At 35.9% G+C, this 19,949-nt stretch overlaps 1 protein-coding gene across 3 annotated transcripts in view; it reads right to left on the reverse strand.

Annotated features, from left to right (window-relative positions):
* Positions 1-212: 212 nt before the first annotated feature.
* ATP11B (ATPase phospholipid transporting 11B (putative)) overlaps positions 213-19,949 on the reverse strand; it is a 115,597-nt gene continuing 95,860 nt past the window's right edge. Inside the window, exons 26-30 of one of the 3 annotated variants that reach the window (XM_077825773.1) lie at positions 19,594-19,659; positions 19,168-19,271; positions 17,837-18,002; positions 5,155-5,288; positions 213-1,363 (exon numbers count right to left, since the gene is read on the reverse strand). In XM_077825773.1, the coding sequence (XP_077681899.1) occupies positions 1,282-1,363; positions 5,155-5,288; positions 17,837-18,002; positions 19,168-19,271; positions 19,594-19,659 (552 nt within the window). In that variant the 3' untranslated portion in view covers positions 213-1,281. Of the gene's footprint in view, positions 5,289-8,704; positions 8,831-17,836; positions 18,003-19,167; positions 19,272-19,593; positions 19,660-19,949 lie in introns of all 3 variants that reach the window. The other 2 variants (XM_077825774.1, XM_077825772.1) reach the window with 2 other exon arrangements.

The following is a 19,949-nucleotide window of genomic DNA, read 5'->3' on the forward strand; positions in this document are numbered from 1 at the left end:
TTGAGAAGTATCCCGTGTATCTCACTGATGGATACCCTGCATCTTTCTTCTTTGTATCTCTCTGCCAGTAGATTCAGTCCTACTGCTAGTCTCTCTCTCTCTCTCTCTCTCTCTCTCTCTCTCACACACACACACACACACACGTATTCACAAAAATTCCTACCCAACCCAAGAACTCAGACACATTTATAGCAGAAAATGTAGCTGCAAAATTTATAATTCTGTCCAAAGTAGCATCTGTGCACTTTGTTTTTATTGAGATAATTGTATATCAAACCATTGCCATCAATGTGTCAGATCCTTCAGATATATGAAGATAATGCTTAATTAAATCTTCAAAGTACAGTATGAACAAATATAAATATATTAAAAATAAAACATGCAATCCCGCAACAATGTTAAAAGGATTAAACCCTTTAAATTTTCAATATGTATGCTAGTGAGACAACTGTACAATCCATTCAACATGTTTTCCACCTATTTTTCCATGTCAGGATCAATAATAGTTATTAAAACATGTAGGATGTAATGGTTATGGACGAGGATGACTGGCTCTTAAATATTACCTGTAAAGAACATGAGATTCTTATTATACCTGAAGGGTGCACAATGCTATGCTTTTGTCACCACTTTGAAAAGGGCTATGTCATATTTTACTAGTATATTGCCATTTGTACACCAGTACAGATATGCGGATGGTATTTCCATCTCTTAACAGCTAATCCACCAGCTCAGGTTTTTTTGAAGTGATATATTAATTAATTGACTTGCCCAGGGAAAAAACAAGAGTTTTGTTTATTTGTAAACTAAGAAGTTAGCATAACAAGAAGCTTCAATACAAATTTAGAATAAAAAAATTTTTTTCCCCCCAAGGGGGGGGGGGGGGGGAAAATCAGCTTAATTTACAAAATCAGACTTCAAAATAAGTTCATACCTTCAAATCAATTACTTGGGAACAGAAACATTTGGTCATTGCCTCACCTTGAGATTTCAAATAAAATGTCAAACACAGGATTCCAACCTGTTAGCACGAAGAGGAAATGGGCAGAGAAAAAGCATACAAATATTTGGTTATAAGATTAGAAAAATGTAGTGGAAGAGATTATCCTTCACATGTATGTTTTGCTATGCTACAAGACAGACCACGAGGTTTGTATTTAGATGTTTTTGTTGTGCTAGCACATTTTCTAGGACAGAGGATACAGCACTGAACTCATGCATAACCTATTATAAATATGTAAGCACCATATGGCTTCCACCAGGCACTAACAAATGCTCTTGTTAACAAGTGGGTGAGTCCATTGTGGAGAGAGTCAAGATGCTTCTGTCGTTGGTATAGTAGGGATCCGATGAGCTCCATGATCTACAGTAACAATAAAAGAAAAGTTTGGCTGACTAGGAACCTATAATTTTAGGTGAGAGGAGAAAAGGTCTAAGAGCATAAAGCAAATTATTCCTTTCTTTAAAACTGTAGTCCGTTAATTCCATCCTGACACCCGCAATTCATTCAAACCCTCAAAAATATGCTGTAGCAACTATTTCTTGAATTTTCTGAACAGACTATTTTAAAAATTCACTATACCATGACTAAAAAGATATTTAATCTGCTATAAATTTAAATTATATGGGGCTTCTAGGCTTTTTGAGGTAACTTCAATATTATATATGTAAATCAGGCAGAGTGAATACTACATTTTATTTTTGGCATAGTAAGATTATTCTAACAAATCCTCTCAGTACACAAATAGCTAATTGCAGTATGCTAATATATTGGTGTTTTATTTAAATATTTTAATACTGATGCTGTGAGCAACTTAACTTGGAACCAATTTCATCTAATAGTTTAACTATAGCCATTAAGATATATTTTACCATTGGCTGTACTAGATTTAAACTAAAATGTATGACAAGTGAAAAAAATATCCAAACTATCATTGCCTTTTGATCTACCAATGTTTTTCACCTAAGAGTAAGTTATTTTCCTAGATGAATAAATCCTATATATAGGCCACTGCTTTGGCAGGATTGTTAAAGTCAACATATTAGATTAAAAGTTGAAAATAAAGGGTAAGAAGGAAGAGGGCCATAAAGTGGAAACAATTTATGCTCCAAAGCCCACCTCTGTCAGAAATCTGCTGTTTCTCCAAAATAGTACACACATGTACCTTGACAAGTGTATTGGCTAATGACAGGTCCAGATCATTCAGTAATGGGTTCTACCATAAGAACTTATGTGTGATCCAGAATTTTTAATATTCTATTGGCTGATGAGTAGACAGACAGTTTAATGGAAGAGAGACAGACAGAAATGCATTTTACTGATTTGCAAGAAACATGCAATCTTTCAATTTTATTTTAAATGAATGAAACAATGAAAAATGTATTTTGATTATATTTTAAAAAACAATAAAAAACTGCAGTACTTTATGCCAGTTGCCCTCTACTCCAAGCATTTGTACACCTTGAGATCAAAAGAAATGGCTCCCATTCTAATAGCATGTCTAATTTCATATCCCATTATCATATTTGACAGAATATTAGGTGCACATATTGTATATAAACACAAGCTATCTATATCAACAGAATTGGAAAAGTGCTTTTCATTACAAAGCACTACAAAGCACTTTTACAAGCTACATATATACAGGTATCACTTAATTCATCAATGATATTCAGCTACCTCTGGGATGGAATAGAACAGTTGGTTCACACCACCAGTAACATTACACAATAGTTATTACATTCGAGATTGCATGCATCTTCTAAAAGACAATAGCTATTTAGTAAAATCTAAATTGCATTTGTACCCAAGCCTCATCTAAGCTTAATACTGAGCAGTAAATATATTTTGGGATTAAAAGTACTTAACTGTACCTTCAGTATTTCACAGCTGGTAGAACTGTTTTATGTGACTTACATAATTAGTATGTTCAACAAAAGTATTCAGCAACTTTCACGTACTGCAAGGGAAGTGAGGGGAAGAACATAAATACATCCTCCAACCACTTTTAGACTAGATTTTAAATAGACATGCTGAAGGGAAGGAGCTGGAGTCACTCAGAAGACAAACAGGTAATAAATAAAGCAAGCAGATTCTTTTTCAGTTACGGTCATAAGGTGAAACTGAAAGAGCTGTGAAGAGCCACTTCAATATAAACCCTGGAGCTGCAGCAACCATCGAACTCCTAAAGCCCTTTGACTAGCACCTAGATTGTTTTGCATAGTCATTTGTTTGAAGCCATGTTCATTCTAATGCTTTAACAACTCTCTTTCAGGCCCTAAAATTATTCAGTTAGACGGTACAGTCGTTAGGAAAAAAAAGATGACAAGCGTTAACAGACAAGTAACCTGAGAAATAGCACAATATTGAAAAAGTGCTTTATATTCTGTCAAATATGATATTTTATTTGTATTATTAATAGATCTCACTGAAGGAGGAGGGAGGAAATTGTAAAAAAATCTAGATGCCTAGCAGAATGAAAAAATAATTATACCTACCTTTATGAGATCCTGCACAATAAAACGGTTTTTGGCCAAAAAACGTATCACTTATTAGGTGACATCAGAACAAAGAAAGCAGCACGGAAAATAAAAGTTTCTAATTTGCAACACATAGTTTTCATTTGTTACAGAAGATAACAGTAAGTGAAAATATACCTAAAGGAACCACTACAGAAATGTTGATTTTATACCAATTAAATGCTCATCTTGTAGTTTAAAAATTCTATTCAACTGTTTATTTTACACATCATGCCTGCTTACTATACAGCAAGAGTTTTGATTTAAAAAAATTTACTTGATCATAAACAGTTCCTTCTTATACACAAGATATTTTTGCATAATTATACCCTAGATTTATGGAAATAACTAACAAAATTTCATAAGCAAGCCAGAATAAAGAAGATGATTAGAATCACAGACACTGTGTTAACACAAGAATTTTAAAACTGAAAATGTACCACATACCAAGTCAACACCTAAAGGTAAAATCATAACTGACAATGCATGTCAGTATAAATTCCCCATAGAAGATTTTATTTTGTATGAATGATATCACATCCTTTAACTTGAAAAGAGACAGCTGTTCACATATTAAAGGAAACCCCATGTAAATGTGAGAAGTGCAATTTTTTTCCAGGTTTGGCTTTTGAATAATGGAGGACTATGATATCATTCAGCAAAAGACGACTATGATGTACAAAAGGTTTTTTATTTTTACCCCCAAATACCTCCATATTTGTTACTTAGTTCTCTGAGTTTTTTGAAATGGGGAGATGTGAAAGTGTTCACTTCAGTAGATCTCAAAATCACTTTCTAAATTTCTTTCACGGCTATGTTTTTTGCAAGATGTCAGCATTACTTGTTACAAATATTTCTGATAATTCTTATGTTTTTCTTCCACCAATGTGTGTTTTAGTGTATGTAATTCAAGAAGATCTTTAGCACATATTTTTAAATGGCACCCATGATTTTGCTGACATTTTTGATACAAACAGAAAAATCCTTAAAACTAAGTCAACTTGAAGGCTTTGTTTTGTAAATTAGCTGGTTTCTAGAAATAGAGTATAAAAGTTATATTACAAAAAAATATTTAATTTTAGTAACCACCAATGGATGACAAGTCTAAAGACTTTCCTTTTAATGATGGAGTTATTGTCTGGGGGAAATACGACCATTTTGTATATCTTTAGAAGTAACTCAAGCTAATCTAGGACTATTTGGAGGACATACATTAAGTATCAAAGGAAAAGCCTTTTGACTTTACAAATAACACTTGATTTGTGAAGGCAAAAAGCTGGATCAGGAAAACAATCAGCACAGTGAGGTTTGTTCTACTAAACAGAAGGATGTACAAACCCAGAGAAAATACCATATACACACAACACAAGATCTCATACTAGAAAGACCAAACAAAAAGTTTGAAGAGAGTTCCGTTTCTTGAAAAACCGTTTTCTTCCTTTTTCTAATGAAAGCACTCCCAGTAAGCAAGAAATGGATCTTTTAGGATCAAAAAAGCCTATAAAGAATAACATTTCCTGTTTAATTATGCAAAACCTGCAACTGGTTTGCTAGACATCAATAGCTGCAGGCTCATCAGGTTCCAGTTTATAGGAGAATCGTCTGCAGCAAAGGCTATTGAGAGAAATTCCACACCTGCTGACCCGGGTTGGACTACATCTTCCCATTAGTCGTTCCAACATTCTTCTAACAGATGCGCATGCTGTTTCCCCATCTGAGAAGCAGCACATGGAGTCCAAGCAGTTGATACCTGAACCTGTCTCAGTAAGCTGGAGTGAAAAAAGAGAGAAGAATTAGTATTTGTGGATTCTTGTGACAAAAGTGTCCTGCTATCACAGGCAATGCTTAAATAAGGCTAGATTTTAAATTTCAATAGTGTTAATAGAATATGTTTCTATTTTATAGGAAAATCATAATGATACCTTAGATTAGAAAGATTGCTTTCTCCATGTGAAACGTACAGATGGAGATCTAGATGCTCTTCGGTGTGGCCAAGGTTTGAACAAATAAATGGCTTATTGAACAAATGGCAATTGTTTAACATTGACCCCACACAAGCACCCAGCAAATAAAAATATGTCCAGTTCCCACTACTGTTGTAACCTGGCTGGCAAATCATCTGCTATAATGCTCTACCTGTAATACGCTTATAGGGGCAGATCATCAGTTAGTAGAAACTGTCATAGCCACATTGACATCAATGGAACTATGACAATTTACACTAGCTCAAGATCTGTCCCCATTCAAAATATCTTCCCCCTCCCCAATAATAATTAAAAAAAGGGTTTAGAATAAGTGAGACTGGGGATGTGGCAACCTGCCTAAAAGTAACAGTTTTAACAATTCAAAAAGAACTGCAGAACGCAGTTTTCTGAAGGAAGTCAGGTTCCATGACTCGCAATAGACTTACTATTTTAGGCTAACATTAAATCATGAACAAAAATGTCAGGAGTAAATTTTTCTACCTACCCTTCTTGTCTTATTTACATAACTCTGAAATTTTATCCCAGGTTACCATTTATGATGCCAGATAAACCTCCCTTTACAAAATCCAGTACATGGATTGGAATTTGGGAATGCCATTATTAAAGCTTGTGATACAGAGTTGAATTAACCTCTCACTTTTGGAGGGGAAAGGTTGTCTACAGATTTTTATCTGAATTTAAACATAGAATTAACATCAATCATATTCACGTAAGAATAAGGAAAAGCTGAACGTTAGTATAACTATGAATGAACACAACAAGGTTTATTAGTATGCGTAAAACAGACTAAAATAAACTGAAAGAGGTTACTCTGAGAGTTTAGGAAGATGTTTTTATTACAAATCACCTATTAACAAATTCCTTCATACTACATTTCATCTGAGTATTTTTCCACTGCAGCACACATAAAATTCCAAATATTTAGCACTGCAGAAAAACTGGAGCGAGAGTATTTTGAATGCATTTCAGCTTACCTCTCCCTTCTAAAAGGGTATACAAATCTATTGAGGGTGGTGATGGGGGAAGCTACCTACATAACCCAAATTAAACTATTTGTTAAGCAGTTATACAAATTCAGTGAGGGGGGAAGAACACATTAACTGTATTAGTCACTTAACATCACAGATGCAATGCAATGAGATGAATAATATACAGAAGTGTATCTCCTGACTGGACGATACGTATCGGTTATTCTGAGGCTCCAAAAATTTCAAAAAGGACATTCAAATATTTACAAATTTATGTTGCTCATTTTAGATATAGAAATTAACAGAAGTTAGCAGGAGTTGAGGACAGAGAACCTCTCAGAAGGTGCTTCAGTAAATCACAGGAGAGGGGCTTTAAAAAGTCTCATGAAAGAGATTAAGAGCTGAGATTTCTACTTATAATTGGCTCAAAATTAACGGCAAATTGTCTCTCTCATAGAAATTATTGGAAAACATTATATACTATCTGATCACACATGAAAGAGCTCCATTATTACTTATTCATGCATGATACATGTCCATTTTCTCACTACACTCATGGAGGCATAGGTACCTATATTTTTGTCTCAGTCTCTCCGGAAACAGGTCTTTTATTAGCAATAGATTCATACAACCCCTAATTTTGGGTCAGTGGCAAGCCAACTTCACATTCTATAATCTTGATCTTTATATACAGAATTGATTCTTCCCTTAATATATACTGTATGAAGCAGAATCTGGCCTCTGCGGTATTCTGGGGCCATAAAGTTGACTTCACCAATCAGCTGAGGGAATATCCAGGTGGTGCAGAGCTATGGCCTCCTTAGCCCCTGGCAGAGGGTGCATGTTGGGGAAGTAGTCAGGGTGCAATTGCGCTCTAATGATCCCTACCTGGCATAATGGCTGGGTATCACTGGAGAATGTTACAAGCTGACACAAAGAGGGAGTAGCCAAGCGGCTGCACAAATTTGCACCTGTGGGATGAAACAGTTGGCACCAGAATTTGGTAGGAAGAGTTGTATAAAAGGTGCATAAAACTATCTTGGTCTCCCTCAATGCCAGAATCCTATGCTCTGTCTGTGCAATCTTTAATGTATAATGCACCCGTATTTCTGAACTGCCTATAATACCTATAAAAAAGCAATGACTGCAATGGAAAGGGGGGATTTTTGAAAAACAGGCAAAAATAAAATAAAAAAAATCTACTTAAGATGAAAATATTTGATTTCTAATGAGCTTAAAATCAATTTTGCCTTCAGTTTCTGTGCAATACAATAGTGGCTTAATAAGGAGTCAATGTTTTACCATGACTTAAAAGGGTTAATACCCCCTATTTGAAAATAGTGACCTTCCAAAATCCGGTATGTAGATAAATGCGAAGAATTAATATTTGCTATTTTAAATCCACAGACCTCCCACTTTAAAGACTAAAAACTGAGTGGAAGCATTATAAGTAGTACTTCCAGAGTAAACTGTGAACATCAGAGATCTCTCTGCAATCCCAAATCCACACCTTCCTTATGTCAGCTATACCAACTAGCTCTTAGTAAGATCAAAAGTAATATTAGGAGAGTGTAAAGGAGACAATAGTAAAAGAAACTCAATATGATGGCACTGGCTGCCTGGTTTAGGATCCATTCTCTTTATATCCCTTTCCTGAATAAGGATTTTAACTTTAATACAGAATGTCCCCTCACTGCCTATATCTCCTCTAGCCTTCCTCTCCAATTTTATATCTGTGCAAAATTTGATCATAGTTGGGTGTGACACCAAACTAAGACCTGACAAAAACAGGTAAGACAACAATGCAGAATGCTGTGAGGTGGACAGTACTGAGCACAGATAGTTTTAAAACAAAAAAGTCTCTGGCAATCCTAAGTGTATCCCTGACTGGGCTGCAACTGGCAGGAAGAGCCATTGCTTAAAGATTGACATATGCAGAGAAAAAACTGAGAACACTAATCTCCGGGTTGCAAAGAAGTTTTCAAAAGGTATGGTTTAGGGCTAAGGATCTTAAATCATTGTAATGCAAATGTTTTCCAGGGGAATGGATAACTTTAATGGAATGAATCAAGAAAAAAATTAAATACTATGTATTACAATTAGTGATTCAATCCGTTAAGCCCAAACAAAAAACATGCCATCATGTAAGTTTCCTTGTAAATATCACAAGTATGGGAATTTCAAAGATGATTCCAAGACTGACTATACATAAGGGTACAGTGGGAGTACTACCTAGTGAATGCAAGCACTGTCCTGCTGGCTAGATGGATCAGCTAGCAGTTGCCTATTGTCCTCCCCTCTGTGCCTGCTTTCAGCAAAGTCATATGCTGAGCTGACTGAACCCTTATCCTCTTCCATCTAGAAGGACAGAAAAGCAACAAATCTTATAAAACACCACAATCAGTTTAATTCAAAACAGTAATCTTTAAACCAATCTTTAATCTACTGACTTGTTCTTGATAGAACAGTGCACATTTGCTTATGCAGGAAGAGATTATCACTTTCTCAAGTTATCAAAGTTATACAAATCACAAATTATTTATTGATGCACATCAGCGTTACCACAGGGTATAGTTTGTCAACAAATTAAAGGCTTACAAAGAATGTAGATGAGTAATTTTCAATTCTGACCCCTTCCTCCCCCAAATAAAGGTCTAAAACTAGCGCTTTTGTCCAAAGGGTCTTTCCAATTCTTTTCCCATTTTGTTGGGTCTTCTGTATGCCAAATGACACCTGCAGGTTTTAGTTCAACAAAGCACTTATATCTCATTGAAGCATATGCTTATGTGCTCTGCTAAAAAGAAATGGATTTAAGTATGTGCTTAAAGTTAAGCAAATGCTTAAGCAGTGCTTCGCTGAAGCCAGGCCCTAGATACCAATATAATCTATGCTATGTAAATAGCTAAAATAGATTATGAGATGGTTATTGCAACACCACAATGAAGCTTTAAAGTAGGTTCCCATTATGAGCCCCATTTTTACCTTCTCCTAGTCACCCCAACAAGAGACTGATTCCCCTGAAATTTCAAATGCCACATCTCATCCTTGGTTAGTTTTTCTAGAAAGTTTTGCAAAATTTAGAAAAAAGGCATTTTGAAGTTTGCCAGGGAGACTTTTGAAATGCCACTTTTTAAAAAAAAAAACAAAACAAAAACATTTTCCTAAGCTTTTTGCTCAGTTGTACCTCCAAAATGATGGTCTACAAACACCAAATAATTTTTGTTATTTGTATTGTGGCAGCCCACAGGGGCCCCAGTCATGGATCAGGGCCCAACTGTGGTAGGCCTCGTACAAACAAAAAACAAAAAGATCGTCCCTGCCACCAAAGAGCATACAATCTAAGTTTGTCATGCTAAGAAGAGATGCCGTGGTGACCCTTAGTGTGTGTGTGGCGGGGCACTGAAGGGTGAGGAAAAGGCTGGTTTACCAGTGGAATTACAACATATATACAACAATATGTACAATACAAATTTAATAGAAATTGACCTGCTCCTGGCCCCAGGCTTTGCTGCAGCAGCTACTGACCAGAGGCAGACATAATGGTGAATAGGAAAACAAGGATCAGACAGGAGTCAGAAAAACAGTAGCAGTTCAGGTCATTAAAACCTGAGGCTACAGAGGCATACTCTTGTAGTCTTGCAATGGAGGGCTTTAGGAAAGGTAGAAGTGCATGGAGATAGGGGAGAAAACAAGGGGCAACAGCAAAATTGTTTGAGGAGGGTGGGGACAGAGTCATGGAAGGACAGAGCTTTATCCACATTAATAAAAAGTGTTAACATTTAATTCCTAGATTTAAAACTTCACGCATTAGCATTCCGTGTGGATAAAGTCATTCCTGTCCCTTAGATTCCTCTTCTGCTGTACAAAATCTTAATTTGCCACCCAACTAGAATGTCCCCACTACACACAACTTTCATGTACAGGGTGAAGTCTATAGGAGAGAAGCCACATAGAAGAACTCTTAAGACCTGCTGATGCCTGCGCTACTCATATGGACCATATATACTAACTTACTTTGAACTTTTGCCACCACATTCAAAACACAGGGACATTCCTAAACAAAAACTCTGTTTAAAAAAAAAAAAAAAAAAAAAAAAAAGCTAGAAAGTGCCAACTTACCTTCCTTCAGAAGTTAATTTTGTACTGAATTTCAACAAGATTAACTCCCTATGATATTCAGAAATCTGAGTTGCAGACTTCCTGGTATTCCTGCTAGAGTGAGTCGTATTACAAGTACCATCACATGGTAATAACAGGAAAGAATGGAATTGTTATTTGAAATTTCTCTTTGTGGTGATGTCACTCACCCGGGCAGACGAACCACAGAGTCTGCAACTGAGATTTCTCAGGCTTTTAAGTGTTAACTGTGGCAATTCTTTGTTTAAAATATAGCATTCATTACCTTGGCATAAGTCACTTTACTCTCTTTTTCCCCCTATTTTGAAGGATGTACATCCATTCCATCAATGTAGGTCACATGGATGTCCTAGTCCTGATTTACAGGCACCATCCCAGACTTAGACAATCAAATACTATATGAACAAAACTGTTTTTAATTTTTTGTTGCTGCAAAAGTTGTATAAGGCTGGGATGAAGGTTTGGCCCTTAATCTTTATTGCAAGCTAAAACATTTATTTTTGTGCATGTTTTATTCTTTCAAAATGTCAAATTGCAGTCCTATAGCATTGCACTCTCTGAGACTGAGTGCATTATAAAAGTTCCAGCATCTTAGTACTTTACCTAGACAACAGACAGGCAAACTTCAGTCTTTTTGAATATTTCATACAATTTACACCCAAATATCTTAAGAGACACAGACATCCATAATACATTGAAAATAAACATTCACTTGATAGATGCATTAAACTAAAGCAAGAGTCTTAGTTGATGCACAAATGTATATTTACACCCAAGCAAAAGACATGTTCTATGCTCTTATGGCACAAGCGAAAGCAAATTAAAACGGGCAAACAACTGGCAAGAAACTGCTGCCTAAAATACAAAGACCTTTCTGTTGTGGTCTTATGAAGCTGTATTTATCCAACATGCAGAAAGCACTGTTAATTTTGACTACACAAAGCAAGAGCACTGGAACCATGCTAGAAACTGTGGTTATTTTAAAAATGGATGCAAGAAAGACTAGAACTGTATTCTCCAAATTGAGCATCATGCTAGGGATTTTCTCCTATAAGACTGTCTAGTACATGCTACTTATGAGAAGCAATTGGCCTGAAAAAACACCGAGCAAAGCCAAGAAAGATGCCAAATAGAATGAATCTCCACTATAGATACTGCCTCTCATCCCACGTTAATATTCATGCCTCTTCCCATTTCTCTCAATGCTGGTTAGTTGACCTTCAACATGCATAAGAGTTGATGAGGAATTGTCCCTCCTACTCTACCTAATTCTGCTCAGCTGATTCCTTGCCCTGGATAATGGCTGCAGTGCAATGAACTCATCACTTAAAGCAACTCTGTTGGAGTACATCTATAAGTGGACAGAGAAGGGATGGAACATACAAGTCAGTAAGTAACAGTATTTTTCTAAGAGAAAGATACAGGACAGGATTTTAAAAGACATTCTGTTATTTACTGGAATATACTTTATACACAGAACACACATGAAATGGACACTTGCAAGATTGTTCCCGGCACCAACATCATTTATTTTTCACCGTTGCCATGTTTAAAAAGTGTCCCTTAACTTTCATAATGGGCGAAAAAAACCCTGGAAATACTTGGGGCATACTTCTCCAGCTGTCCTTAGACTCTCCTGACACCCCATTAATATTGTAATTTCTGCTGTTTACCAAAAGATGTATATTTTGACTGGGATTGTCCCCCCACAGTAGCCATTTCTTCCTATGTGATCCCACATAGAGTTATAAATGCAAAAGCTCAAAGCAATTACTTCCATGTCATTTGACAGAAGCCAAACACAGAATTATGATTTCATTGTAGTATCAGGCAGAAAATCCTGGAACATGGCAAAAAGTTATACACATGCAGAGTACACCTGGGGGGGGGGGGGGAGTCATGCTTGTCCCACTATGAAAGCCCAGTATAAAGCCATACTACATATTTTGCTAAGTTTTTAATTAAATAGGCTTTCAAAATGCAATAAAACTAAGAGTTTCTTATACAGTAGTTCCCGATTACAATACCTTAACATTTACATTTTAAGACAGCTTTTAGAAACAGTGTATATTATTTTTCAGCTATTTCTCTCATGCAGAAGTTTATCAGATCTTACATGACGTCTAAACAATTAACTACATGCAGAAAATAATTGGTCTTTGGGGAATGATTATTTTGATGATACTAGTATTTATGATTTCCAAAGTAAACTATTATCTCGGTTTAAAAAGATGGAGACAATCTGTTGACTCATTTTCAGAGTTACCAGGACAATTATTATCCCTTGCATACCAAGTTAAGAAAATGTACTTTAAGCTTGCTTATTTCTTCTCCCAGTGAAATATTTTAGAATTTAAAGGTGAAAGACAGCAGGTGATGAAAGCCCTACAGCTCCATTTTTAAAAATTTGTGATTACTGCATATAATCTATTTCCTTGTCCTGACCTAAAACTAGTTTTACTTTGCTGTATCACATAGAGTCTCAGTTATTGGGAGCTAAGTTGTTTTTAAAAGATGCAAGTACACAGGAATTAATTCAGCCACGTGTAAGATGCAGTTGTACTGAGAAAAGTGAGTTTACAATGGAAATGTGGAGTTCCACTTATTCTCTCAATAGCTTCCATACAAAATTTGCTTAGTTTTAAAAACAACAACACTTTTTCTAGTTGTCATCCCTACCAACTCAACGTGAGATCTGAAAGTTAAACCGGGTTATTTTCTTTGCTTTGAGATCCACAGTAAAAACATTCTGTAATTGGAATTTATTTAACAAACATAGTGATGTACAAACCTGAAAACAATCCCATACCGCACCGCTTTAATGATAATACAGCTAACTAAAATAAGAAAAAAAATGAAAAAAAATGGTCACCCTTTTACTCATGTTTAGTTCCTTACTCCATAGTAACTCCCACTGATTTCATGATCTCAGACTAGTCCCAAGAACTTGCTCTTAAAGAGTGGCAAAATCTGAACCTTAGATTGCAACTGTTGAAAGAGGTGAGTATATGTATGAATGTATGCAGGAGAAAACCCATGAAATAGTAAGGTCCCGTTTTTGCAAATTTACTTTTCTGACTATAACTACACCTCTAAAGACACACATGCACACACACAAAAAGCAGCTAGATAGTCATTAAGTTGTTACCACCATTAAAAATTACACAACAGTTAATGGATTTTATTGCAAAGTTTAGCTGATGGTCTAATGCAGTTGATACCAGAGTTGGGGTTTCCCAGCAAGAGGTACTCCTGCAGAACGCAGTGGCACTAATGCAGATGCTGCCAAACTGCCCAGTACTAATGGAGAAAGAGAAATACAATGCACTAACCAAAACACATACCTAGACTATCACAGGAAAAATGTGAGATAGTATCATACTTCTCTCTTAGGTAACACGACAGGCCAGGCCCATAAGCATGCAATCACAATGGCAACAAACATCTTACTGAAAGATTAAGTGAGATTAAAAATAGATTTATTATAATGAAAGGAAATCAGAAGCTATAAACTTCATAAGAGGAGAAAAAAGACATAAGCAGAAATCTATGGCTAGCTGAGTTAAGGAAAATAAGTTTTTTGTTTTGTTTTTTGTGTGTGTATGAAGTCTGTTAGGAACTAAAGGAATCCTGTAACAATGTAACTGGTGCATTACTAGATGGAAGTGGTAGAAGTGCCAATAATGCAGAAAGCAGAAGCGTTCAATAAATATTTCTGTTCTGTATTTGGGAAAAAGCCAGATGATGTTGTCATTTGCTGATGAAATATTTTCCATTCCAATAGTAACTGAAGTGGATGTTAAACAGCAGCTACTCAAGTCAGACATTTTAAAACCAGCAGGTCCAAATAACTTGTATCCAAGAGTTCTCTAGACCATTACGGTTGATTTTTATTAAGTCTTAGAATGCTGGCTACGTCTCACAGCACTGGAATAAAGTTAATGTGGTGCCAATATTTTAAAAGGGTCAATGCGACAGCCTGGATAACTATAGGCCTGTGACATCGATCCTAGACAAAATAATGGAGCGGCTGATACAGGACTTGATTAATCAAGAATTAAAGGAGGGCAATATAATTAATGCCAGTCAACACAGTTTTATTGAAAATAGATCTTGTCTAACGAACTTGATTTTTTTAATGAGATTACAAGTTTGGTTGATAAAGATAATAGTGCTCATGTAATATACTTAAACTTCTGTAAGGCATTTGACTTGGTATCGAGACATTTTGAGTAAGAAACCAGAATGATACCAAATCAACATGGAACAGATTAAATGGACTAAAAAACTGGCTAAGAAATAAGTCTCAAAAATGTAATTGTAAATAGAGAATCATCAACAAGTAGGTGTGAATCCATTAGGGTTTTGCAGGGTTCAGTTCTTGTCCTTACACTATTCAACATTTTTATCAATGACATGGAAGAAAATAAAATTGTTACTGATACAGTCTGCAGATGAAAAAAAATTAGGGGAGTGTAAATAAAGACGACCTGTCGCTGATACAAAGCGATCTGGATCACTTGGTAAGCTGGAAGCAAGCAACTAATGTGTGTTTTAATATGGCCAAATGTAAAGTCAGACATCTAGGAACAAAGAACTTAGGCCATACTTACAAAATAGGGGACTTTCCTGGAAAGCAAGGAGACTAAAAAAGATTTGGAGGTCATGGTGGATAATCAGCTGAACATGAGCTGGCTAATGTGATTCCTGGATGCAGAAACAGGGGAATCTCAAGTAGGAGTAGAGAGGTTATTTTACCTCTGTATTTTGCACTGGTGCAACTACTGCTGGAATGCTATGTCCAGTTCTGGCATTCACAATTCAAGGATGTTGAGAAATCGTACAGCGTTAAGAGAAGAGCCACTAGAATGATTAAAGGACTGGAAAACATATCTTACAGTGAAAGAATCACAGAGCTCAGTTCAATCTATTAAGTTTATCAAAGAAAAGATTAAGGGGTGACTAGATCAATCTATCAGTACTTACATGGGGAACACAAATTTGACAACAGAGGGTACCTCAATATATCAGACAAAGGTATAACAAGATCCACTGGCTGGAAGCTGGACAAATTCAGACAAGAAATATGGTGCAAATTGTTAACAATGACAGTAATTAACCATTGGAACAACTTACCAATGGCTAGTGGATTCTCCAGGACTGGAAATTTCTAAATAAAGATAGGATGTTTTTCTAAAAGATGCTCTAGTTCAAATGGGGATTAATTCGGGAAGTCCTATGATCTGTTATTCAGCAAGTCAGACTATATGACAACGGTGGTCCCTTCTAGCATTATAATACAGTTTTATTAAACTCAATAACCTTTAGTCAAATAGTCTATATAAGGCATAAGTCATAACCAAGATTTTATGGAACCCTATTTATATTATGGAGACTGTTTTATCAGCATATAATAGAGAAGTATGTATTTCAGTATAGTAATCTTAATGAATATTTGCTATAAAACTATTTTGCCAAACTACATGCTAGTGAAATCATTTAAACTATTGCACATCATTACATTGTAGCAGCCACTCAAAGGCAATTATATCTCCAGAGACTTTGTTCAGCCTCAGAAAACAACAAGAGTAAATTTCGCAACTAACCTTAAAGCAGCGCACCTCTTTACAAAACATGTATCCTGGAATGCTTTTACAAACGTTGATGCTAAAGACTGAACAGTTTGTGTTCCAGCAAGTCTGTAGGTTCGCTTTATTCAGAAATGGTTTATTAGCTCTAGTACAAAAGCTACCATCCTTTGCAAGAGTAAAATCCTTACTTATACTTGGATCTCATGATAGCATTAAATAGGTTTACATAATTTAAATTAAATTACCTTTTCATAAGAACATGAGAATGGCCATACTGGGTCAGACCAAAGGTCCATCCAGCCCAGTATCCTGTCTGCCAACAGTGGCCAATACTAGGTGTTCCAGAGGGAATGAACACTACAGGCAACCATTAAGTGATCCATTCCCTGTTGCTCATTCCCAGCCTCTGGCAAACGGAAGCTAGGGACACCATGCCTGCCTATCCTGGCTAATAGCCATTGATTTTATGAATTTATCTAGTTCTTTTTTGAACCCTATCATACTCTTGGCCTTCACAACATCTCCTGGCAAAGGGTTCCACAGGTTGACTTTGTGTTGTGTGAAGAAATACTTCCTTCTGTTGTTTTAAACCTTCTACCTATTAATTTAATTTGGTGACCCCTAGTTCTTATGTTATGAGAAGGAGTAAATAACATTTCCTTATTTGCTTTCTCCACACCAGTCATGATTTTATAAACCTCAATCATATGCCCTCTTAGTCATCTCTTTTCCAAGCTGAAAAGTCCAAGTCTTATTAATCTCTCCTCATACGGAAGCTGTTCCATACTCAATCATTTCTGTTGCCCTTCTCTGAACCATTTCCAATTCCAATATATCTTTTTTGAGATGGGGCGATCACATCTGCATGCAGTATTCAAGATGTGGGCGTACCATGGATTTATATAGAGGCAATATATTTTCTGTCTGATTATCTATCCCTTTCTTAATGATTCCCAACATTCTGTTTGCTTTTTTGACTGCTACTGCATGTTGAGTGGCTGTTTTCGAGAACTATCCACAATGACTCCAAGATCTCTTTCTTGAGTGGTAACAGCTAATTTAGACCCCATCATTTTATATGTATATTTGGGATTATGTTTTCCAATGTACATTACTTTGCATTTATCAACATTGAATTTCATCTGCTATTTTGTTGCCCAGTCACCTAGTTTTGAGAGATCCTTTTGTAGCTCTTTGCAGACTGCCTGGGACTTAACTACCTTGAGTAGTTTTGGATCATCTGCATCTAAAAATTCTCCCACCTCACTGTTTACCCCTTTTCCAGATCATTTATGAATATGTTGAATAGGACTGGTCCCACTACAGACCCCTGGGGGACACCACTATTTACCTCTCTCCATTCTGAAAACTGACCATTTATTCCTACCCTTTGTTTCCTATCTTTTATCCAGTTACCAAACCATGAGAGGACCTTCCCCCTTATCCCATGACAGCTTTCAAATGAAAGCACTATTTTACATACTGAAGCATCACAGCCATTTAAATTCTTGCAGAGGAAGTGATATTTTGACATTTATTCAGAGGAGGATTATTTGGTTATCCGATTACAGGATTGAATTTAATAAAGTTCTTCTTTTAATTATTGACCATGTTCTATATAAAAACATAACGTTACCTGAGCTTTTTCAGTACTTGTTGGTTGTAGATGTCTGCACAGCACTTTCTTCACAACATCAAGAAACAAACAAGTGACAACTATGATGATTATGGCAAACCAAACGGAACCACTTGACAGCAACTGAACAAATACAAAGTACATGTCCTGCGTATGCAAAAATGGCCTGAAAAATCAGAGAAGGATAATTAGAGGAAAATATCAGAAGTACAAATTAAACAAAACTAATTTGCTAAATTCATCTCTGTTTTATGGTATCCACCACAAGAAGTCAGAGTATAGGACCCCAGCACCGGTAAGTCCACTGAGGGGAGTCTAGTAATTGAAAGTGGCATAGGGCAGCTAAAAAGTGAATGGTGTGGGCTGGAGAAGAGTGTGGCTAGGGAAGTTTGGGGATGTGCTGTTTTAATTAATCCCTGCCGCAGCCTCTATAAGAGAAAGGGCTCCTTTGGAGCTCCTGGAATACCTTAAGGCTGCCCCTTAAGAAACATTGCCTCCCCATGTGTCATGGATTTCCCACAGCTGTGTAAGGTTCCATATTGATACAGCTATATGCAATTTGCACATCCCTGTAGAACCAGAAATGAGAACAGTGCAGGATTTTTAAAAGGGACATGATTAACAAGAGTAGTCTTTACAGTATTCTGATTGTTAAACCAACATTATGTAGAAATTATAAAGCCTTAAATTCTATGAAGAACTAATTGGGAAATATTTAATTAGTTCATCTTCCGTATTAGATACAGTGAGCCTTGCATTGTGCAGCATGGTGAAGTGAAAATTTGTATTTACAAAGAAAATGGTCCAAATTTTTCAGCATTCATATGTATGGAAACGGGTGCCAGAAGCCTCTTCAGAAAGAGGTAGATGGCCTTCGAGAGAATGGCATCCATGGAATATTGTAGCAGGCAAAAAAGAGTCTCCAGAAACAGTATGAGGATGCTGAGATTTAGAAAAAAACAGTCATTCTAAGGGAAAAATTTGGGTTGTTACACTAAATGACTACAGTTTCACTTAACCAGAAAACTAGTAAACTTAGAAAAAACGTAAAGAATTTCAAGAGTTCTAAAATGCATAAAGATGTGTCTGCTTCAGATGAGGGATAAATACATGCAAGGCTGCAAAGTTACACACTATATGTTAGGAGTAACAGGCTCTAGGTCTGAAGAAAAGGGCAAAAATCCATTGCTGGGATTGGCATTTCCTTTCCTGTTTTAAATGTATGAAGAAATTAATAGCTATAGTGCAGGATCTATCAAACACTAAAAGCAATGGTCTACTTTATCTTCCTGTTTTATGCACATACACAAACAAAAGGAAAAATCACTCACCAGATAATTCCCCCATAAAACAAGGAAAATAGAAAATAAAATACAATGGAGCCCCACGTAACAAAATGATTTATCCAAGTCCAGAAATGGGTCTCTAAAGCCATCTAAAAAACAAAGAACATGTTTAGAAAATTAATCTACGTTGTTTTACTTCATTAATATGAAAAGACAACATTACTTTCAAATTATTTGGATTTACTTTCAAACTTAATCGGTAAACATCGTTCAAGACACACGAAGCTATGAAATGAATCTTTTTAAGCCATGACTGAAATTAACCCTAATGCCCTCTTTACCTCCTGTTTCCTTGAGAGACAAAAATTATTTACCACTCTTCATAAGTATCAAAACCAACTTTAAACTGACAAATTATTCTGTATTTGCCTACATTTCCCAAAATGTAGAGTAAATATTATACTACTGTACCTTCACTGTAACAGTTATAACCATAACAGTAAAGACCAAAGTACCGAAAGTCCAGTTTCCAAACATCTAAATAAAATACAAAAACAGAAGTCATTGCACAAAATCATTTTATAGCAGTTGTAATAAATTATAGCTATTTGAAACCAGCTACACTAATGAAACCTGTGATTGTTCACTAAGTATAGTTAGTAGAGCAAGAAGGGTAAAGCACAAACCACAAGCAAAGAAAAAATATAATTCCTATTAAGAGTCACAAAATGTACACCCCACTAGTAAGGAATCGTTTTCCTTACCACCACAAATCTACAGCAGAAGATGACAAAACCAAACCAAAAATGAGATGGTAGGAAAATGAA

This window comes from Eretmochelys imbricata, chromosome 9 (genome assembly GCF_965152235.1).
Source record: "Eretmochelys imbricata isolate rEreImb1 chromosome 9, rEreImb1.hap1, whole genome shotgun sequence".
Classification (NCBI taxonomy): domain Eukaryota; kingdom Metazoa; phylum Chordata; order Testudines; family Cheloniidae; genus Eretmochelys; species Eretmochelys imbricata.